General features: G+C 35.4%; 1 protein-coding gene across 1 annotated transcript; it reads left to right on the top strand.

Annotated features, from left to right (window-relative positions):
* Positions 1–9,590: 9,590 nt before the first annotated feature.
* On the top strand, positions 9,591–17,048 carry LOC105039280 (endoglucanase 6). The gene is made up of 9 exons (XM_010915386.4): positions 9,591–10,046; positions 10,988–11,200; positions 12,108–12,308; positions 12,854–12,943; positions 13,007–13,171; positions 14,364–14,648; positions 15,087–15,435; positions 15,518–15,601; positions 16,164–17,048. Exons 1-9 carry the CDS (start codon positions 9,855–9,857, stop codon positions 16,463–16,465), a joined length of 1,881 nt encoding a protein of 626 aa, XP_010913688.1. The 5' UTR covers positions 9,591–9,854; the 3' UTR covers positions 16,466–17,048.
* The last annotated feature ends 8,457 nt before the right edge of the window (positions 17,049–25,505 follow it).

Below are 25,505 nucleotides of genomic sequence, written 5' to 3' on the forward strand. Positions count from 1 at the left end.
TTTTTTTGCATATATACCCATAAGGGCATTTCAGTCATTTAAATTTTAAATCATTAATTTTTTAATGACGTTAGATGACGTGGGTATATATACAAAAAATAAAAAAAAAGGTATACATGTAAATCAAATATTTTATAAGAATAAACATGCAAATATCAATTTTGAAAGGATATCCATGCAAATTTGGATGTTTAGAATGGTATACATGTAAAAATCCCATATATATATATTCAATCAAAATAAATACTAATGTTAAAATAGTAATATATTGTAAGTATAAATAAAAATATTAATTCTATGATAGTAATCGATATATTTTTATATGATTAGTTATTTATAAGATTAACAAATTAATTTTTATGAAATATACAAATTAATTCCCATGAAATATATTGATCATTTATTATAATGTACTTCATATGATTACTAGAAATATTTTTATGGAATATATTAAGAATAATTTTGCTATTATATAGTAAATGATCTTAGGGGGTGTTTGGTTGGGGGGAATGGGGGTCTGGAATCGGAATCGAAATCGGAATGGGTGACTCCCATTCTAACCATTTGGTTGGGAGGAGTCCCATTCCGATTCCGATTTCAGGGTGGAATGGGAATGGCTCAATCTATATAGAACTCAATCCCTACTCTCCTCTATGGATTCAATTTTTTATTTTAATTTCGATTTCGATTCTGGTCACGAACCAAATACTTTGGGAGATTTGACCATTCCGATTCCGATTCCAAACCATTTTCATTCTCATTCCCATTTTGGTTCTAGTTACGAACCAAACGCCTCTTAGATTCTTAGTTGCTTATGTATATCTGGGGGATCCTTAATCACTAAAACATTGCATGCTAAATATAATGATTTTAGATTATCAGGAATAAATTATCCGAAAATAAGGATTATTAGTGATCAAGATCACTTTGATGTTTTTATTTAGGTCACTAAATACCATCTTAATGCCCACTTTTGATATCATGGTTTGGGTATGCTCTCACCAATAATGAGATGATCTTAGCATAAGAAGGACACATACATCAACTTTGGTAACCACAAAAATTAATTAACCATGTATGTGCATGAATATCGTCAGGTTGAATTTGTGGTGAGAAGGTCATATTTCTTCCTATTTTCAAAGTAATGGCAAGCATACAGAATTATATATGTGAATGACTATTTTCCGCAAAAGCTAATGTCACTGCAATCTGCAAGTTCCACCTTGCTTGGGAATATTCAAATTCTGTCTTTGGTGAGTGCCATTATCAATTGTTAGATCATGCAATAGCTGCTCTGAGGCCTATGCAGATAGATGGAAGAAAAAGAATAAAGTACTTTAAAATTTATATAAAATGTGATCCAACAATTGAAGCTATGAAAGAAGATTTATTATTTTTTTATGCGAAAGATGCAATCTGAACCCAGGTCAATAGATTTGGAGTAGCTCCACTAGCCAAGATGAAGGGATTGCACTAGCTGTGAGATGGTGGCTCTGAGATTCACATTGGCGATTTCTTATTGTAATTAAAGTCCGTTCTCCCCTATCCAGTATTTAGTAGCTCTAAACTATTCTAGCCAACAAAATTTCCATTTCCAAGTAACCAGTGTGTAGCAAGATAGTGGTATATAAAGATCCCAGGCCTTATCCAACCTCAATTTAGTGCCCAACCTCAAGAACTGATTAAAATGGTAGCATTTAGTTAGCAGTTTACGGGGACATTATGTTAAAGCTAAACTGCACCCTCCTACGTGACCGTCACTCCTCTGTAACTTTGCAAGCGGAGCTACCCGTACATTATTCTTGTTCCGCGGCAACAAATTACCTCGGTGCCGTCACCGTTAAAACAACGGCAATAGCCGGCCATCGCGGATCCCCGTCGGTGTCCCGCGCTTGGCTGCAATTTTTAAAAATATCCGGCTTTGGGTTTCAGCGGGAGGCCGTTGATTGCGGTTATTTTCTGGCCGATGCTTTCCGCACCTTCTTGACCGACACGCTTCCCAAGAGCGCAATTTTCCCTAGTGACAATAAGCCCTGACTCTCTTTTAAATAACAAAAATGCCATCAATCTTTTACCGGTCTTCGGCGTGCTCCATTATATTCAGAACTATTTTATTCGTTTAAAATCGCTAATTTTTTTTTTTTCGATTTACTAATGGTGGCTTCTGTCGGCTTGTCGATGGTTATACATAAGCTTTAGATTTTTATACATCTAGTTTTGTGAAATCTAGTATACGTGGATCCGTTTCGTCCGTCAGTCAAATTTTAGATCTCGAAGGTGGTGATTGATGGGATCTGGTGTTTTAATTTAATATAAAGTTTACTCTTAATTATCTACGTGGATCCCCAGGAGTTCGTCACCACTAGGAACTTAATACGTGTTCTTACCGAGGATGGAAAGACGAGCCTACGAGAATATTTTGACTCCAGACAGCAGCGATGGAACCTACGATTAGACCGAGATGAGTGACATCCATCTATTACGCCAAACCATGCGAATCTTAATTAACTCTGGTATTTGTAGATGGAGAAATTATGCCCAGCATCACGCACACCACGTCAGGTGCATTATACAGAGACAAACAGAGATCAGATGGACCGGACAGTAATCCAAGACAGAGCATAGGATGGCAGGTGATATATGGGGCTCATAGAAACCACCGTGTATAATCAGCATGATGCACCATCACGTTATGCCGTAAATAAGGTGCAGGATATAATTTTTTTTAGAGATTAATATAATAGCTACATGACGGATAAATTTTTTGACTTTTTGAATTATATCTTTTATACGAAAGAATAATTTTTTTTTATTTTATTTTCAACAACATTAACTATTAGGTCGTATCTTGTGTGGGTTTAAAAGTACTTCGATCTTTTTCTTTCATCTGCTGCATAGATTTTAAAGTGGATGTTACGTAATTTAATAGGTGATGTCATGAGAAAAAAAAATTATTCTTTTTCCTATAGATACACCTGGAACCCATGCAAAACTGCAAGGCTATGAATCATGGGTTATTTTTTTCTCTTTTGCTTCTGGGTTACAAATCATAGGTTGTTTAAAGTCTGTTAGTTGTTTAATAAGAGTCTTCAAACTTGACTCATGCAATGAGTTAATTCTTAAAACATGCAGATCCACTCTACAAAATAAACGAGATCAACTTGTTTAGTAGTTAGGCCTCAAGTGTTGCATTTGAATCCCATCTTCACTACTTGATTTCGGCTGGACTTCTAATTCATCCTAGTTCTCCGAGAAAAAAAGACTTAGGGCCTGAAACATGACTGAAAAGTTCCTCTGGTAAAAAGATATACAGAGGTCATATTTATAATTCATGAGCTTAGTGCAATTCCTAGTTGTCTTGCACTTCAGCTGATGAGTAATTTTAGAAAGACTTCTAAGAGGAAAAGGAAAAGTTTAAAGGCGGGATGGTTTAGATATAATTTAAGTCTCCAGGCCTGACATTGCATTCAAATATTGTTTGAGCTTAGCCAGTCTGGTAACCAATGGAGCTGGCTAGCAAGTTAAGCAAAAGCTGTCTATGTGTAACACAATGTCAAAAATTTTGATTTAAAAATTTTAAATTTTAAATATAAATTTAACCCCCCTCCTTTGAACTTATTTCAAAAGCTTTAAATTAAATACATTTCGTTTATAATTTTATGGGATATCTAAAAGTAAATTCTCTTATTTTTTTTTGAAAACTTCATCTTTTGAATCCAAATCAAGTTTTACGAAAGATAGACTGATGACCACGCACGCTTGGTCCAACTGACCGTCATGAATTATTACATATTTTTAGAATCACGCGCTTCGATTATTCGGAAAAAGTCTACCCTTCATTAATTTATTTTCTTTATGCTTTAGTTTTTTGGGTAATTGAATAAATCAATTAGATCTAGTCTTATATCAATCATTTTGTTGAACATGGTTTGGACTGAAACGAATTATCGTATCTTATAATGCGATCGTCGCAAATTTATTAAAAAACAAGACCATCATATCAGAAAAGACAAACTGCTATAAATCCGTACAAAAGGGCAAATCATGTTTAGTCCTTCCCAATCTAAACAAACTTATCTACCAATCAGTTTATTCAAAAAATTTCTAGATACAAAATTAAATTAAATTAATTATTTTATTATAATATAATAAATTTTAGGTGCCACGCTGCAGCACACTATCCGTTCGCGACTCTAATGCGGTTATGAAGTATTATGGTACTGAAGTATTATTATAATACTGGTTAATTAGTTGTCGATTGTGACTGCAATGTTTGTCTTGGCAGCATCTCAATGCGCTTCACAAGGTTGCAGAAAAAAAAAGGGGGGGGGGGAGCCATCTGTCATGAACACGCACATCAAGTGCAGTGGATAAATTACGAACAACACGTCACATTTTGATTCGGCTCCTAATTTTAGATTGACATTAAAAACAACCTAATTGATGGCCGTGAAATGAAGACGTCAATGTTAATCCTACCCAAACTGGTCTGCTAGAACAACTTATTTATGATCAATTTTCATGGATCAATATAAAGATATATGGGAAAAGTGGTAATGTAACGTAGTAAAGACACTATATATATATATATAAGTACTAAGTAGGATTATTTGAAAGGGAAATACACTATAGTAATCAAGAAAATAAAATTTAATCAGAAAAATTTGAGAAATCAAAAAGAAAAGAAAAGATCCACCAAAAAATTGATAATTGAGTGGAGTGTTAGTTGCAACCTCTTATGCTTGTATAGACTCATACAGTCACAATTGAGCGAGTGGTTCTTAAATAGACCTAGCTTCTTACACAGCACAAACTGTGAAAAGCATAATATATATTGAAGGAAGCTCAAATGCCACTCACATGGATGAAGCTGGACCACATCCATTTTGACTAGGGGTTTGGATTGTATCTCTCACATGAAGGAATGATTCATCTTGTTTCATAATGTGCACTGTTGGATGGTGTAATAGCTCTATGAGATTTATGCTGACAAATGAAAGAATGAACATGAAGCACTTGAGATCTGCGCAATATGTAATTTAACTAATGGCTGGTGTTGTGAAAAAGATCAATCACTGAAGATACTCGATGTGAACCGTTTGAAGGAAGACTGGCTTATTTTTGATACACGTGTCAGGCTAAGAGGGTCCAAACCACAGTTTTTTTTTTTTGTCTGAAGCCCACCGACCAGCTATGTCTACAGGTACAACGGTCTAACAGGTTAGACACCCACATGCTGTTGTCTGTTAGGTAACTCGTTTAGATTAGCATAATGAAATATATTACCTCCTCGAGTTCCTCCCGGGTTCCCACTGGTGTCCACGTAATTATCTTGTAGTTTTCCACCAAAGTGAGGCCAATTTATACTACTGATGAAAGAGCTTCGAAAGAGCGCAATGAAATCAGCTGCCAACGGCCAGGGTTACAGGGGACATAAGATGCGTTATTATCTAAGATTAAGACGAAAGAAAGCTTAGATTAAACTTGGATTTGGAAGGGGCTTAGCAGAGATGATGGCGGATTCTTTATTAAAAATGTCTTTTTTTGAAATACCAAAGCAGCGTGGAGGAGTTGCTTTGTAGTCCGCAACTTCTCTTCTAGACTCGTAGCAGTCGGGAGCAGTTATCTCTGGGATCTGTTTGTTTCTATTATGGAGCTTCAAGCTGCTTAGATCAGAATTATCTATGCTCGTCGGATCCTTCATGCAGAGTATCTGTTCATCGAGGATGACTTGACCACGATCGTGACCTAGCTCCAGAGATATATACGGAGGAATGCCAATCGCCCCTCTTACATTGATAGGATAGTTATTTTTATTGTAGAATACTCAAAATCACTTTTTTGGACTAACATACAAGGTGTCCTTAATTCACTTAAAAATATTTTATTTTTTAATTATTTGAAATGTATTTATATTAGAAGGATTTGCATGATCGATTTTATTAAAAAAAAAAATACCAAAGCACCTAATTTCTAATTGTGCGGAAGAACTCTTGTTTGCAACACCAATGCCATGAAAATGCTACAAGCTAAGCTATGGTGACGCTTGGTTATTTATTTTTATTTTTTTATTAGCATTTAATCTTTTTTATTTCTATAGTTCCATACAAGCTTGGAGATGCTTAAGCCGCACAATATTTGCATGAAAAAGGTTATACGGCTGTAACTTTTCCATTTTCCTTTACGGATCTTATCAAGTCATGAAATACTAGCTATAAGTGATATTATCTAATGGTATATCTATTTATTGTGTATGGTAATTAATACATGTATGATGCATACAGTGGATGGTGGATTATGAAGAGTTTGCACCATTAAACATTAAGGTTGCCTTTGATAGCTGGCAATCTATTCAGGTTGCTGGTAATTTAAAATGAGCTCATTAAATTATAATATTTAGTATGCTTTCTGGATGGTAGTTCAGATTATTTTGACGATCTACATTGCCTCTCAGGAGGCAATCTACATAGTCTTGAAATGAGATGGCTATCCAGATTATCACTTATTTAACAATATTATAAAAAAAATTGAACAAAATTATCTTTCAAAAAATCACACAAAATGCATCTCTCTGACTGTGGTGGCACCATCGGTGAAGGCTAACCCCGCCACCACCTCCTCCTTCCTCCATCCTATTGGGCTCCTACCATTCCTCTCACAGCCGCAGAGATGGTGACGACTACAAAGAGCGAGGCTCCTTGCGAACTCTAAGACTCCAAGGAGAAAGATCTCGAGGTCCCCCCATGCCACGCTGCTATCTCTCCACTCTCCCCTAGCTTCTTGTCACCAGCATCCCGCACCACCTTGGCCCCTGCATCCGGGTTTGGGATCCTCCTCCATCTCAATGGGCTTCTCCCATTCCTTCCATAGTTGCGGAGATGGTGACGACAGTGACGATGATGAAGAGGAGCATGAGCTCCTTGCAAACTCTATGACCTCCAAAAAGAAAGTCCTCGAGCAAAAACCTGAGGTTCTCCCATGCCGTTGGAACGAGCAAGGATCATTGTGATTTTTATTTATATTAAATATATAGTAATTTGAGTTAAAGATATTTTGAAAATTTGATTTCACATTATCGATAATCTAATTATCATATCAAATATATCAATCAAGATTCTTAATAATTTTACTGCAATATTGTCTGTCTGTACCAAACACAATAATCAATATTACTAACAATTTAATAACGATAATCTATCTTGAAATTACTCTACATTATCTTCTAAGATTATCTGACGATGCACTAAATACAAGCTAAAATAAAAATGATTGTGTGTGCTATATATAAAAAAAAATATTGGCAAGATAGAAAATCAGCGTCAAGCACCCATGAATGTGGCTCAAGCCTGAAATCAGAGCCACAACTTTGAACATTATTATAGAAGCTGCATAGGGATACTGACTTTGGGTAACCAAGCCTAATAAACCTTGCTGGTGACTAAAAATCTTGCCAAAAATAAACTTGGCATGTCAATGCATTAAGCATAATCATGCTTAAAGAGGTAGATTTTGGTCACTTAAGCTGCTATATATGACCATTAATGTGTCAATATCATTCACCAGTAAATCCTCACTTATCCACATTTGCAGAATCTTGAGTCTTTGGTGTTAGCGGAGAATGAAGAGGGGAGAGAAGTTTGTTTATATTTCTTTAATATCTTCAACAAGAATCCTCGGAATTAAGTCTGATTATCAGATAAACTAAATTCAATTGGCCACTCTAATAATTACTTGCCATATTAAATCTTGTATTTAAACAATTCAAGATCAAATGAGGAATGCGTGTTATCCACCATACATGTGCATTCAAATTTAGATTGGTCCAATATTGGACCTGGTCCATGTAATAATTTCTCAGAAATAAGGCTGACTCTAGAAATTAGCCCAGCATTTGTATCTTTAAACCACTTTGATCCTCGACCAAAGTTAACACGGAGAGCTATTTTCGAGTCGCTATCATCTAATTTCAACCATTTAGTCTTCTTGGTCTTCATGGTGGGACCATCATTGAAAAGATACCATCATAGCGAGTGTGGGAACACACTCTATCCTTTTTAAGAGGAAGCTGGTCTCCTTGTCTTCGGTTGAACTTTTGACGTTTGCTTCTAATTCATGCTATAAATGCTAACTCTATAGAAAAACTAAAGATGCAAATCTTAATTTTCTTAATCTACCTAAAGTGCCAACACAACAAGCCACCCAAGTACCATGAAATGTGCCTGCAAATATGATGTCTCATAATATTAGATATTATAAACTTTTGCCAAAGTCTTGGTTTTATAAATTTTCAGATAGCACTCGAAAAGTAAATTAGAAAAAAAAACATCATATTGATTTGCAAGATTTTAGTGTTGCCTAGAGTTGTAAGGGAGTTGGGTGAGATGGAGGATATATACAATCTAAGCTCAATTTTTATTTGAATTGGAACAAAAAATAAAACCCAGATCTAACCTAATTTCCTTTGGGTTAGAGCGGATTGGATTTAATATTATTTTTTTATCAATTCATTGGATTCTTAGGGTTAAATCAAGTTAAAATAATCCACACAAAAGAAATAATAAATATTTATAAATTAATTACCTGATTAAATCATAAACATATTATGTAATAAAATAATAATTAGTAAAATATAAATATTATCAAAAATGTATTCTATGTAGAATTTCATTGATAACCTTATATAAGTACAATCGATACAGTAAATTATTGACAAATTATATCATGAGTGAACTGGATTAAGAAGGCCAAGAATCTTTCCAAACGACTGTAAAACTAAAACGTCTGTCATATTGGTTAACCATTACAAGAAGAAAGGAATCTGGGGCTTGATTTGCTGCTAAATCTTTCTATTTTTTTTTTCTTTAATTATTCCAACAGGAAAGGCAAGGCACGGAGGCAACATAAAAAAAGTGAAAATTGCTGGGCAAAAATAGCTCTTGGTGTGAAGTGGCCGTTAGGGCATCCGGTCGCGTCTTTACTCGCTCCATCCCCACTTTTTCTTTCTCGAAGTCCCAAAAATCCAAAACCCAAACAAATAAAAAAAAATAAAAGTTTCCAATCTCAAGCCCTTTGCAGCTGTCCAGTAGCTGATCTTAGCAACGGGTGGACGGCCCAGATGCCTCCAATCCAGTGGACCCCCTGCGACTAACTGTCCCCAACCGGATCCACCCCTCCTCATAATAATAACTGCACTAATAAAGGCCATCCATTTCCTTTTTAATGGTAGTAATTTCAAATCGAATTATTACTCTAATTCTCTCTCTCTCTCTCTCTCTCTCTCTCTCTCTCTCTCTCTCTCTTTTCTTTTTTCGAAAATGGAGGAGATTATAAACCACCAACTGGCTCTGTTTTTTCTTTCCCTCTCTTTTCTTCTGTTTTTCCCCCCGAAAAATGAGGAGAATTATAAACCCACCGACTGGCTGCCGAGAGAGCGCAGGCGCCGCATGGGATTCTTTCTCCCGTCCCAACCTTTTTTTTAGCTTCTCAGTATAATAGAAGAGAGAAAATTAAATTAAAATAAAATAAAATAAGGACCCTACAATTAATTAGCGCCACTTCCCACCTCTCTCTCCATATATAGAGCTCTAGAGCTTCTCATCTTTCTTCACTCCCTCTCATCCCGCCCGCCTCTGTATCTTCCCTTCTCTCCTCCCCCTTAGCTTTCCCCCCTCTTCATTGTGGTTTATTAGGAGTTTTAGCTAATAAACCACCTACATTGTTTCTTGTTAAGTTGAAATCAACTTCTTTGCACTTGTTGGGCTCTTTTTTGTTCTTGTTGTCTGGACTATCTTTTTCCAACCCTTTTTTTGATAATAATAATAACAACAATAATAATAATCATCTTGTTCTGAGGGATGGGTGGAGTTGTGGTGGTGTTCACTTTGCTGCTGGTTCTGGTGCCTCTGGCTTCTGCTGGGCATGACTATGGGAAGGCACTGAGCAAGAGCATTCTGTTCTTTGAGGCCCAGAGGTCTGGGTACCTCCCCAGTAACCAGAGGGTCACCTGGAGAGCTAACTCGGGGCTGCTTGATGGAAAGGCTAATGGGGTAAATGCTTTTCTACCTCTCTCTGTTTCTCATTGTTAGTTTATGTAGTCTATTTCCTTTCCAAATTTTTGAAGGCTTACATCCCATCTGCTTGTATTTTTTCCAATTTTTTTTCTTGAATAGCTTCTTCTTCTTCTTCTTGTTTTTTTTTTTTTTTTTTTTTTTTAATTATCAGAAGCGGTGTTATGTTCCTTTTTTCTTCTTTCTTGTAAGTAATGGAATGGGCGTCACCTGTACATCTTCATTGTGTTTTAAAGCGAACATGGACTCCAATCCTCCCCGAACGCCAAACAACATAATTTCTTCTTCTCTGTCTTTTCTTTAATCTTTTACAGTCATTTCTCTTTTTTTTTTTTTTTTTTTGCTTTTTTATTTGTTAATGATGTGAGGGAAGATTTTATGGGCCATAAGAAAGGTTATATAATAACATACTTTCCTTGCTTAGGTGCTTGTTGTCATTTTCTCTATTTTCTTCCTGAATAAAATATCAAATTTCTAGTTAAATATCATTTTAGCTTCCGGATACGTCATTTCACGATTTCATCTTAGAAAATTATAGAGAAGCCATTGTGCACAAAATAATCTATTTTTTTTTCTCAGACTTATAAATTCTGTTTTTAATCTTTTTTTGATCTGTAGGTCCGATTGCTCCCCCCACCCGTTCCTTTATGGTTGAAAGCTTGACATGCCATTCTGTTCATGTTGACTTGCATATGGAGATGAATTATAAAAATTCTCTACCCAATGATACATTCACTAGGCTTATCCTTTTCAGTTATTCTTGTGAATTTCTGATGGAAGTCAGAGCACCAAATAGGCACACATAACCCTATGACTTATCAATTATTTAGGCAAAGAAGGAGAGATCTGATTATTCTGTTAAAGTCCAATTACTTACTTTGTTTTCACCATTTTTTTTCTTTTTGCTTTTTTACCTGCAGGTAGATCTTGTTGGAGGCTACTATGATGCAGGGGACAATGTGAAATTTGGTCTGCCAATGGCCTTCACCATCACTATGATGGCATGGAGCATAGCTGAATATGGGAAGCAGATGGCTGCAACTGGAGAGCTAGGTCATGCCATGGAGGCTGTGAAGTGGGGCACTGACTACCTCATCAAAGCCCACCCAGAGCCCTATGTCCTCTATGGAGAGGTGGGTGCCCCTTGTTAGCATGAGCTTTAGGTCTATTTACTCAATGAACTGCGCTATTTGGATGTCTTGCATCTAGTTACCTTTTCCAACCTCAGTAGAAGAATATTACAAGTTCTAACTGCATGTGCTTAACTTTACATACTACAGAGAGAACAGAGGACTGGCTATTCTCTATCCTGGTCAATAGACCCATCATGACTGCTACTTAAACTTTTCCTACGGGACCTGTTGTTATGCCAAGGTAGATCTGGATCATTTTACTAGGTTTTCTAGGTACAAAGTCTTTCACCAAGTAGTTGATTTGCTGTTAACCGGAAGGTAGAAGGTTTTTTCACTGTGGATAAGAAATCACAGACTTAAAATCTTTATCCAGGGGTAGAATTTGTGAAAAAAGTTGTCATTTTGTGAAGTGGATATCATTTTGATTTCCCTGATGATTGATTAAGCTGCCTTATTTGTAGAAAATCCCTCTATTTTCTCTTAAAGACAAACTTCAAAGCCACTGTCAAAAACAGCAACTGATAGTTTAATGGCTTGCTTGCTGTCTGTTTCTGATGGCTCCCGGATAGAGACCCACTAAAGTAACCACTTTTTAGAAGTATCTTTAAAAACGTCATGAAGCTTTGTTTGCATGCCCTTAACCATTTCCATTAAAAAGGTATTATCTGACTATTACACTAGTTTTAATGTTCCTTGTTGGGGTCAGAGGCAATTACATGTGAGAGCTGTTATATTTATCCACATAAAATCACAGTACTACACTCTATGCCCTCATTGGAAACTTTTAATTAATTGCATAACTAACACTTGCACGTGTTAACTCAATTATCTGTATCTTAACAATGTAATTATATTATTATTACTGTTCTTTGATTATAATTAAGCTTGCTTTGTTAATTTTGTACAGGTGGGGGATGGGAACTCGGATCACTATTGCTGGCAGCGACCCGAAGACATGACGACTAGCCGGATGGCCTACAGGATTGATGCCAACCACCCTGGATCGGATCTTGCCGGAGAGACGTCAGCGGCAATGGCCTCAACTTCCATTATTTTCCGGCGGTTGGACCCAGCTTATTCCAGCCAGCTCCTCAGCCATGCAAAGCAGGTCCGAACCCAATATCAGCTGCTACTTCTCAAGGACCTCCCAAGTTTCTAGACCCAAGTAACGTCCATTAATCCGGCGTATGTTAGTAACGTACCGTAGTGTTTGTTTTCACTGCGCCGGTGTAAAGTTTTCCCTGTCTCACGCATAGGAATGTCTATGCGGATACGTTTAGGTTCCAACTATTATTGAATGATGGAGCCCAGCAGTACTGTGATCTTTAATGGCTCCGTACTCGCGCATCTGGGCCGTTGGGATGGGCATCTCCCAAGAAAGATAGACGGTTGGAGTCACGTGGGATGCCGTGTCGATGCTTCCTCGAATCCTCTCCCATCCCCTGCTCCTTTCCCCGGTCCCTGACCATAAAATTACTATCTTGTCCCTCGCGGTCTTCGGGGAAGGGACATTGCCTCGTGATTAGTGTGATCCAGTCCGTTATTGTGCACCTAACTACTACGAGAGTACGAGGGGAATTAAGTGAAAATAAATGAGCAATCAAGGGATTGTCAACATAAGTTAACAAAAATTTGTCTTAATTCTTATTACAGCTCTTTGAGTTCGCGGACAAGTACAGGGGCAAGTACGACAGCAGCATCACCGTCGCTCAGAAGTACTACCAATCCATGAGTGGATACGGGGTAAGTGAGATTATTGAATTGGGATCTGCCCATCGGACGGTTGACATTATCTGATTTGTGCAGGACGAGCTACTCTGGGCCGCGGCGTGGCTGTACCAGGCGACGAACGACAGGTACTACCTGGACTACTTGGGGAACAACGGTGATGCGTTGGGTGGAACCGGGTGGGCGATGACCGAGTTCGGGTGGGACGTCAAATACGCTGGTGTTCAAGTTCTCGCCTCCAAGGTATATTAATTACCAATGTAGTCAGTTTTGCCAACCATAAACCTTTTAAATAGAACCTGGCATGAATTGGCTAGAGCAAACCCGGTTCAGACTCGAGCCTGAATTGAGGTCCAAGCTAAGTGCTCGAGCCCATATCAGGATTTAAACCTGGACCAACCATCAGGCAGTGCGTTTGGTCCCAGATTTAACCCTGGACCTCAGGAGATTCTGGGCCCAATTAGACCCTAGCCTGTTTATGAGATTCCGGAGTTTGCTCGTCATAGTTAGTCTTTGTAAAACTTGGTTTTCTCTTCTATTTTGGGCCTATTTGGATATTGTATAAGATTGGGCTGAAAATTTTCTAAGGATCGGGCTTGTTGGCCCATCTATTTTGCATTTGAAACCCGACCGCAGAAAGTTAGAAAAAGTAAATATTAATTGTATTGAAGAAATCGAAAAATTATATTAAATTTTGTAAAATTAATTATAGTGACAAAAATCAAGAGTCACATTGAAAAATTAAGGGTCACATGGAAAATCTAAGAGTCACATGGAAAGTCTAAATGATAAATTTATTAGATGAGTCAAAAGGTCATTTCTTATACCTATAAATAGGTGGTTGTTATAGAATGTATGGAGTAGTGAAGTGGCATCAAAGAATAGAAAAAAAAAAGAGAGGGCTTGTAAAAAAAAAGTTGTACTGCTTCATTGTTTTATATAGTTTCTCATACTATTGTTGTATGTTCCCCCATCATTACATATGATTTGAGCTGGATGATATTTAGTTGATATATGGCCATGCTTAAATGGATGGCCCAATTTATCAATTTTATGTGATTTTTAGTCTAATTCTATAGAAATATCCAAACAAGAAGATGGGCCGTGGCCATGGAAAGCTGGATGGGTTTTGGCGAGTGGGCTGAAACTAGGCCTTAGAAGTACTTGTAACTGCACCGACCTAAACTGTATCCATTCTCGCGCACCAAGACCATGGGCCATGCATGCCCTGTGCTTGCTTATGGCACATATAAGCAAGAGTAGGACATGATACATATAGTTTTTCGTACACAAACATCGCAATATTCTTCTACTCCCTCCCAGTTGAAGAAGTCCGTAGTCTCGCATATCTACAGTAAAATATGCTTTGTGTTAAAATGCCATTGTGAAACACATACTGATTCATCCCCTGTAATGGTGTCTTCATCATCCACAGTTTCTTTTCCAAGGGAAAGCAGCTCATCATTCGCCAGTCTTTGAGCGATATCAGCAGAAGGCAGAGTACTTTATGTGCTCATGCCTCGGAAAGGGTACCCGCAATGTTCAGAGGACCCCTGGAGGCCTAATGTTCCGCCAGAGGTGGAACAATATGCAGTTCGTGACGAGTGCCTCCTTCCTCCTCACTGTTTACTCTGACTACATTTCAGCTACTGGGAGGAACATACAGTGTGCTGCTGGTACTGCCACGCCTTCAGAGCTTCTCATGTTTGCCAAGTCTCAGGTGATTTTTCTTTCTATATATATATATATATATATATAAAGACTGCATCTCATACATCTTGCTAGGAGTCTTCAAACTACCATGCAAATATACTTTGATAGATTTTATTTTTCTAACTGTATGCTTTGATATGAGTAATCATGTTTCATATGCCATATCCTGTTGTAACTTATGTCTTGTGTAACATTTCAGAATTTCAGTGCAGTTTGTGCATGCCTTAGTTAACATTGTCACAGATTCTATACAATTATGATCTCTAACATTTTCTAAACTCTTTCGTTGATTGTTTTCTTCATTCATACAAATATAACGTATTTTACTGGCCACTTGTGAAATAATTACATAACATCTTTCTCTGTCTCAATCTCCAATTGGATATAACTATCACATGAATTTTTAAAGTGCTACCATCTAATGCTTCCCGAGCCTTGTCTTCAGGTTGATTATATACTAGGAGACAACCCAAGGGCCACAAGCTATATGGTGGGATATGGCAGCACTTACCCACAGAAGGTCCACCACCGTGCATCCTCGATCGTGTCGATCAAGGTCGATGCTACATTCGTGAGCTGCAGGGGAGGTTACCAAACATGGTTCAGCCGCAAGTCCAGCGACCCTAACCTCCTTCATGGTGCCATTGTTGGTGGGCCTGATGCCTATGATGACTTTGCTGATCAAAGGGACAACTATGAGCAGACTGAGCCTGCAACATATAACAATGCTCCTATACTTGGTGTATTGGCCCGTCTTCATGGTGGCAATGCTGGTTTCAACCAACTCCTTCCAGGTATGACATCTCAATTGTGAATCCTTTTCAACTCATTTTGGAACTTGGATTAAGTTGCTAAGGTTTTGCACCTTGCTTGCAGTGGTGCTTCCTACACCTAATATACCTGTGAAGAATGATAAAATGAAACCCATGCCTCAGCCAAAACCATCTACTTCTGCTCCAGGTACTTTGTGCACTCCCTACTAGTTAATTCATTTCATTATGCCTATGCTATTTTGCAATCCAATTAAGCACCTGAAAGTACACTGACTTTACGATAGATAATATTTTATCTTTGATCGCAAAGCTCTCCTTATTAATGATTCAAATCTATATCATTGGAAACTAAACATGTCAGCATGGAATCTCCCCATGAAGCATTTAGTGCCGAAGTTGACTGTTACTCTCCTTCTACCATGTGTGGTTGTTAAAGTTTAAGATAGGGAGGCCAAATATCATGAACTTGAAAAGGAAAAAAACCTTTCCAACTCCATGATCTTTACCTCCCTCCTAACTTATAAACCAAATTCCAAGAAATCTCAAATTTGATTTTGAAATAAATCCAAAATCCAAACACTGTTTTTTGTTTTTTCAGATCCGGCATAACTGGAATGGCAGAATCATTCATGTTGCATGCACCACACATAAAATTTTGAAGATTAAGTTCAAGCTCTGCATTGGCCTACTGGACTTTTATCATACGTTAGTCTTTAGAATCGTCTAAGATTTTTGTTGTTTTAATGCAGTTTCGAAACCTAACTCACCATTCACTGTCGAGCAAAAGGCAACTACGTCATGGAATTACAAGGGAAAAACCTACTACAGGTATTCCACAGTGGTGACAAACAAATCATCAAAGACTGTGAAGGACCTCAACATTTCTGTATCCAAGCTTTATGGCCCATTATGGGGGCTCAGCAAGTCCAGAAATGGCTTTGGATTCCCAACATGGCTCAGCTCTCTGGCTGCGGGAAAGAGCTTGGAATTTGTTTACATCCATACAGCTTCTCCAGCTGACATCTGGGTCTCAGGGTATACATTGGTCTGAGATTATCTGGAAACTCAAGCATAAAAGAAACAGAGAGCTTGATTGGTTTCAGGTGTTGAGTAATGCAGTTATATAGTATAGTCCAGGAAGGGTTTTTTGTCCCCCTTCTTTTTTACCGTCGGTGTGGTAAAAACTTAGGATATATTAATGAGTGCCAGGATTAGGGGAGAAAGGAGTGAAGGGACAAACGTAGTGCTCATCCTCTTTCTTCTCTTCTTCCAGTAATCTTAAAGATTGGAAGATACTAATATGGAAATAGTTGGGAGGTAAGGACCTTCCCAACTAGTATTTAGGAGTTTCTGTTGCTTTTCTTGCTCAAATTAACAACCTTTGGTTGTGTTACTACCGTTGGAAGCTTTCCAGTTGTAACTTTTTGATATTGTGGAGATCTTAGTGTGCTGCTTTAATGAAACATTGTGAGCTTTTAGTTAATGTTTATCTGATGCCTGCCCCGTTTGGAAAGGATTCATCATTTGGTAACTACACATATTAGCCATCCTCCTTGGGAAAATGCTGGTCTGGCCTAGTTCAATAAAGTTTTCTCTGGTGATGCCGTCACCCATTCATCCTACACTTGCTTTTAATACTAGCTTTTGGTCTAGCCCATTCAGCCGCTTCGTCGTGCTTCCTTCCTGTCTTTTTTTGGTCCTTCAGAATATGTTAAATACTAAGGGTTTAGAATATAGAATCTTTTGGGTTTTAAGATTTGAATAATAATATTTCATTTACTAGTTCTTATTGTCTCTAAAACATCTATGTTCTGGATCAATATTTGCTCAAATGGATAAGAAACGAGTTCACATGGCAGTAAAACGGTTATTGTACATTACTCATACTATATTATTAAATGAGGGAGATTTTTTATTAGATCATATCTGTCAATTTTTGTGAGTGAAATGCTTCTAGTTCCTCTCTTCGTGTCTATAAAAACTTCTAGTATAGAAGCCATGTATATATTATACACATGTATCAGAAAAAAATATATTTCTACCTCTCCCTTATCTATATTCACATCCCCAATCAATAAGACTACTTTAGAATATAAAAATAAACAAAAATATGTTTTTTTTTTTTTTTGCTAGTCCATATATTTTATCTTTTTATCTCTCAATTTATTGAAAAATATTCATGAATTTACTTTTTGAAGGTAATCACATGTCCGGATTCCTAGTTGGTGGTGAGGAGAGTTCGGATGGTCAATGACCCCAGCCACACCAAAGCCAACAGCTTTGGAATGTGCTGGATATTCGTTGGATCGGTCTCAAAAATGTGACCGTTGCAGCATATTATCTTGATGTTGCCGTTGGCGAGAGAGAAAAACTTGCGAATTTTCCTACAGTCATCACCAAGGGGCTTTCAACCTTTTAATCACTGGTCAAATTGTGTGCATTCCGGAGAAATAAAAATCTTAAGCATAAGCTTCTTTGATTCATAGTTCTGCTATGGGCACTTGTAGATGATTACAGGTGTTCAGAAAAAATTGAAATTGGATATCAGGAATTTGACTTAGCGGTTGCTGGTGTGATTCAGAAGTGCTATGTTCTGAGCTGTGTTTCTTTGAAAAATGGATTGCAAGAAAAACAGTGCTGGGCTTAAAGCAAAATAGTGAAGGGTACTCTCCTACTTCAGCTTGGAGAATGGGATTTTAGTGGAAGGTTCAAGTTCTGTTGGCCAGCTGAAATTTGTTAATGATTAATTTCTTCTCAACTTGTTGGCTTGGTGTTGTTTGGATTGCCTGCTCTCACTGTAGCTGGATGTTGAAATCTTGTTATCTCTTCTTCAATTCTGCGGTCTCATCATGCTTTGCATATATGTCATGTTGTAAATGGTTACAATTCGCTTCAATAAAAGCTGGGTGGCTCTTTTCATCCTACCTTTCCATCACAAAGAAAAGTCTAAAATATGACACCCAACCTCCATTGGGGTAGCATAATCTTAGACAGGAAGAAATGGGATTCCGAGTGCCTTGTGACCTGTTTGGTAGGTGTCACGTTTCAAATCTAGCATTCGGATCTGATATACAATGGCCACATATTTTTTTAAATAAAATTATAAGATTTTTTTTTTATCAATACATAATTTTATGCTCCTCATTGATTGGTCTCAAGTCTCACAGTATCTTTTGGATCTAAAAAGAAAAAAAAGAGAGATGAGCTTTATGGACTTAATAAATTATCAATATCTTTTAGAGATCAAGCATAATTATAAATTTTTTTCCAAACATACAAAAATAGATACAAATATCAAAATAATTTGAAAACATGCCATGTATAACAATAAGCTTTAAAAATCTCTTCCAGTCTTCGTCAACTACGGCTACGATTAGTCCTGTAACAAGGTTCGGAAGAGACTAGCTTCAAATACAAAATATCTGATCCATTGATGTGTACCAGTGATTAGCCCCATTGGCTATACTCAAAAGAGAACTAGCTCTAATTCACATAGCTACGATTTGATCCCGTGACATGACAAAGAGATTAGTCCTAAAATAAAAAACACACGTTGTATCAGTGTATGCCAGTGAGCAGTCCTGACTGGCTAGATCCAGAAGGACTAACTCTACCAGCATTCAGTTCCGACTGATTAGTTCTTTCTATCTTTATGATATTCTGTGAAAAAATTATGACATTCTGTACAGAAAATCGTAATTTCAATGTAAGATACTATAATATCAATATAGGATGTCATAATTTTTTTAAAAATAATATTTTTATTATTTAAATTTTTTAAAAAATAAAATTATAAATATTAAATATATATTAAAAAATAATAATTATATGATCTAATTGGCGGTTCACTCCACGCCAGATTTTCTACCTACACCGCAGTTTCTTTTGCAGTGAACCCAGTCCCCAAATTGAAACCTGTCAGTTAACTACAAGCAGACAAAAGGCATTTAAAAAACAAAACAAAACAAAACGGTAAAGGCTGTCCAGAACACTTGAAATCACCTTTCAAATAAAATATAATACGGTACACAGGATTGTGGAACACTGTTTTCCTTTCCAAGTTCCAGGTTCATCCATTTTAGGATGACTCACTCTTCCGCTTTCTAATTATTCGGATACGGAGGATATATCCTATGGGACTTGTTTGATTTACAGAAATATTTTTTTTCCTGTAATATTATTTCTAAAAATTTGATTGCTAAAAATATAATACATAAAAAAAAATATTTCTAATAATATTTAATTAAAAAAATTACTTATTTCAAAATGGCTTATATTTGGAGCATCCATCTTTGTCATAAAACTATATAAAATATATATTATATCTTTAATACAAAAAAATCTTATCCTATTTTACCTATAACCATTATTTTTTTGATAAACACATATTATTATTTTTTTAAATAAAATTTATAAATATTCTTTTTAATCATAGATCGTGATGAGGAAGAGTTAATTTGAGACGTTATAATGATGGCTTAAAAGGATATTTTCAAAAAAAATCTCCAACTTCCATCATAGAAGAAAGTCAAAAAAATCATGTTCTATACAAATTTTTCTCATTAAAATATAAAAATTATATTTCGGACATTTTTTTCCAACTTTTTTTTTAAAAAAAAAATTCAACCATACAACAGAGATTTTTTTTTTTTTTCACTGACCATACTATTCTACCTCCACTTCCCACGGACCAAAAAAATCCATAAAGTCCCCAGGTCTCATACAAGATAGACGTGTAAGACGTACAAAACCTGCGGCAAAGATGCCTCCTTGTGGGCAAATTATTGTATCCTTGCATTGCCCGGCATCATACCAACGAGCACGCCTCCTTCCTGTGGGCCAATTACTATAATAAGCACTGGATGGATGAATAGAATCCATGCGAAAGGAACGGGGGGATTGGCACGGCGCACGGCCGCGTGAAGGGTATAAATTCTCTTACCTGCGGCTGGTCTCCGAGCTTCCTCATAGGAAGTGGGTGCATAAGGGAATCGAGACGTTGTTATTCAAACACGTGTGGACCCAAAGTTCACGTGTAGATCTAACAATATTTTTTTTTCCTGGCTTGGATTTAGAATTGGTTTTCAAAATATCATCAAATCGCCTAATCAATAGAAAACATGTTATAGATAGCAATGCGGCTGGGGATGAACTCCAGTTCAATTACTAAAATACCGATAATAATACTTGGCAAATCTATTTCGTACATGCTTGCACGGGATACTCTACTAAAATTATAATAAGGTAGGAAAACACCCTTGGTGAGTTAAATATCGACATTACATCATGCTCTTCTGTCTCCATCGTGTCTCTGCCAAATAACATTGGCAATCAACAAGGATCCATAAAGATTGTGGGGACAAGAAAATGTAGCCCACTATATTCTAATCTACTGCCATTTTGCAAAAACTATTAATAGGATCACATGCATCAGCTCAGCAGTGGATTGATCCAATTATGAACCAACATGCACAAAAATGGACCCAAAGATGAAACACGATGGAAAAAAGCGCAATGCACGGCTTTGTGTGCGTTGTCGCGTAGCTTGATTGGTCCACAGCTCAACAGTGGATCTAGTTTGACTAGAAATTGATATTATTCTGGGCCGTTAATACTATCCCTTCAAGACTGGATGGTTAGACGTTTATTTCCAGGCATAGTTTGAGCATAATTCAGTGGATTCAGGTTGTATCCTCCGTGTCAAAGAATGATTGACCATTTTTCTACAATGTCAACTATTGGATCACATAGTGACCACTTTGAAATCTCTGCAGATAGAGAGAAGAAAAAGATTTGAATGCTTTGAGATCTGTGTAATATGCATCCTAATGATTGACGTCGCCCATCCTTCTTTCGTGCAAAAGATACAAACCCAGCGACTGATTCAGCTGCTATCTCCCAAGCGTGCCCGTTGAGATGTCTTAGTTCATTAGTATATCGCAGTGTAGAATGGGAAACTAGCAATCTATGCACCGATGTTTGAAAATTTGTGGCCTTTACCTGTGCTCCCGGCTTACCTACCTTCGTTTTGATTTAGTTGAGATCTCACCAACCACTGGGCCATCGACAGCAGATAGCGTGCCGTTAGTGTTGTTGGTACAAAATTATTGAGCCTCCATGCAATACATAAGTAACATGCTTTTTTCCCTTCTTCGTTGAAAGAGGGGGTTTTTGATTCCCGCTCCACATATTGACTTCCTTTTAACGATTAAATTCTGTTAATTTTTTTTTTTTTAACTTTTCGGTCAACAACTTCAAATGTTTAACTCTAAACCTCTCTTTTTGACATTTTTGCTCTTTTCAAAATCTTTAGACCCATCGTCCCTACTACTATATTAATTTAACTATATGCAGTATTAATTTAACTATGTACAGAATTTATTTAACTATATACAGTGTTAAATTAACTATGTACGATGTTAATTTAACTATGTGCAAGATTAATTTAACTATGTAATATATTAATTTAGCTGTGTACCATATTTAGTTAACTGTGTATTATATTAAATTAACTGTATATCATGTTAATTTAACTGTGTGCAGAGTTCATTTAACTGTATGTAATGTTAAATTAACTGTATAATATGTTAATTTAACCATATATAGGATTAATTTAACTATATATCATATTTAGTTAACTGCGTACTATGATAAATTAACTATATATCATGTTAATTTAACTGTATACAGTATTAATTTAATTGTGTGCAGAGTTTATTTAACTGTGTATCATGTTAATTTAACTATGTGCAGTATTAATTAACTGTGTGTAAAGTTTATTTAACTATATGCAGTGTTAAATTAATTGTATACAATGTTAATTTAACTATGAATGATAAATTTCACTATGTATCATATTTAGTTAACTGCATACCATATTAAATTAACTATATACCATATTAATTTAATTATGTGTAATATTAATTTAGCTGTATAGGACTGTTCATTCGGTTTTATCCGATTCGACCTGATCCAAACTGATCTGATCTGAAAACTAAATAATAAAAAAATAAAAATCGAAAACCGACCCAAATAAGAGAAGAATTGAACCAAAACTGAACTGAGAATTTCGGTTTGGTTCGATTCGATTTTTTAATTTTTTAATAATTTTTTTTATTTTTAATTATCTATTTTTGATATAACATATTAAAATAATTATTATCAATTTATTGTTAGTTTGTTACATTGCATTTAATTAAATTCAGAATCTGTTGATTGATAATTTTTTACATTAAAAATCAACAATTAATAATTACTAGTACACTGGCATTTGATAAATGATAAATCGATAATAAATAAAATATAATATATCAAAAATTACATCATCTATAATATAAATAAGCAATCAAACATCGTAGCAAATTATAACAATAGATCAAATCTAAATATTCAATCATCCATCCATGTAACCAATAAGTTCTCAACATAGTAAACAATATAAATTTAAATTATGACTTCAATTTTTTATTTGATTTTTAGATTTTTTGATTTTTAATCGAATGATTTTTAATTGAACCAAATCAAAAATCAAAATTTTTTAAAATGAAAATCAAAAACTAAACCGAACTATATTGGTTCGATTTCGATTCGGTTTGGATCGATTTTGGGTCTGAAATCAAATTATGAATAGTCCTAATTATTTATAGAGTTTATTTAACTGTATATTATATTAAATTAACTATGTACCATGTTAATTTAACTGTGTATCATGTTTAGTTAACTATATATCATATTAAATTAATTATATATTATATTAATTTAACTGTATGCAGTATTAATTTAACTATATGTAGAGTTCATTTAACTATGTGTAGTGTTAAATTAACTGTATATAATGTTAATTTAACTATACAGGATTAATTTAACTATGTATCATATTTAGTTAACGCGTACCATGTTAAATTAACTATGTACTATGTTAATTGAACTATGTGTAATATTAATTTAACTGTATATAGAGTTCATTTAACTGTATACCATATTAAACTAACTATGTACTATATTAATTTAACTGTGTATCATATTTAGTTAATTGCGTATCATATTAAATTAACTGTGTACCATATTAATTTAACTATATACAATATTAATTTAACTATATTGAGAGTTCATTTAACTATGTACAGTGTTAGATTAATTATGTCTGATGTTAATTTAACTATGTGCATGATTAATTTAATGATATACTATATTAATTTAACTGTATATCATATTTAGTTAACTGCATCCATGTTAAATCAACTATGTACAATATTAATTTAACTGTGTGCAAAGTTCATTTAACTGTGTGCAATGTGCCATCTTGATTCCCAAAGTGAAAAGCATGAATGCACCATCCACATCCATTATATGCACACTTCACGATCACACGCACACAATCATTCTTGACAAACACAAAATCTCTGCAATTTGCAATGCAGAACTTGAAAATTATAGCATAAAGGATTTCAACATCCTTAAATTCTTGACCTACATCTTCTATGAAGCTTTTCCAAGCATCCAACGTATTTTTTTGACTTAATTCATCTTAAATTGTAGTTCTTATTTTTTTAATAAATCGAATGAAATTATGTAAGCCAGCAAATGATGAAAAACGAGATGAATCAATCATTTGACCATTTTTACAACTTATATGTTCAACATTATGGATTAGACCGCTATCCTTACAATATAAATGGATTATTCTTTCATTATATTATCAATTAATTTTGAACTATTACATATATTATAAGTACTATATTCATATTGCAACTATATATAAATATACAAAATAATTAATAAAAAATAAAAATAGATATATAATTTGTAATTAAATTTTGCATTACCTCATATTGATTGCCACTTTAGGAGATTCAGTTGAGGATACACAATGAGATACAACCATCTCAATTATCGCAGCTTTTAACTTCAAATATATTTCATGCATATTCCTAACATCGTTATCCACCATGAATTTAACAAGCATTCTTGAATTGTTAGAAATATAGAATTTGATTTCTATCATTGCAGAAAATAGATATTTCTATCTCTCTACTATTTCATTGACAATGTAATCGAGGGTTGAGTCATGTGAAATTAAAATAATATGGCCCTCGCTACCATAAGAGCGCACAATCATAAAAACTAGATTTTTGATGTTCTTAGAATACATGACTATTAGAAAGCTAGATGAGGTCATTTAAATGCTAGATAAGCTCCTTTAAACCCCCTTTGACAATAATAAAGAACAAAATTATTGAAAAATCTGAATGAAATTCCTTAAAACCTGATATTTGTATCAGAATATTCTAACCTAAGAATAATAAAATTTGAGAAGGCCAAAACAAGTAGAAAAATTCTCAAAACCTGATTTGCATTCGAAGCAATTTGAGAAGGCTATAATGGGTAAGAAATTCCTTAAAAAGTGAATGTCCACATCAAAATATTCAGATCTGAGTTTTGTCGAATTTGGAAGGACAAGGACAGACAGCAAATCTCTCAAAGAATGGCCTTCTACTGTTTCTTCCAAAAAAAAACAGAAAAATAGGTTGTAAAGTACGGAATGAGGATCATTTTGTAAAATAGATGTGAAAGGATACTTTTTGTATTTTTAAAATCATCTCACACCCAAACTAATATGTTATTCTGAATAGGAATCGGAAGTTATAGTTTTGATCAACAGGAAGTTTTCGTTAGAGTGACGTCAACCGAGGGATCAATAATTAAGTACCCGACGTTTTGAAAATTTATGGCCTTTATCTGTGCTCCCGGCTTCCCTACCTTGGTTTTGATTTAGTTGAGATCTCACCAACCACTGGGCCATCGCCAGCAGATAGCGTGCTGTTAATGTTGTTGGTACAAAATTATTGAGCCTCCATCGAATACATAAGTAACATGCTTTTTTTCCTTCTTCATTGAAAGAGGCCAACCTGTAATAAATATTACACAAGTGAAGACACAGACCCTTATTAAGAGCTGTTGTTAGCCATTCTCATTCCCCTTCAAACCCTCCATAGATAACTTGTGTATGTAAAAGAAATCTGGTTATTAAGAGCTGTTGTCACCCTCTGAATACACGAGAAATCTGGTATGTAAAAGAAAATGCTACATGA

This window comes from Elaeis guineensis, chromosome 2, assembly GCF_000442705.2.
Source record: "Elaeis guineensis isolate ETL-2024a chromosome 2, EG11, whole genome shotgun sequence".
Classification (NCBI taxonomy): Eukaryota; Viridiplantae; Streptophyta; class Magnoliopsida; order Arecales; family Arecaceae; genus Elaeis; species Elaeis guineensis.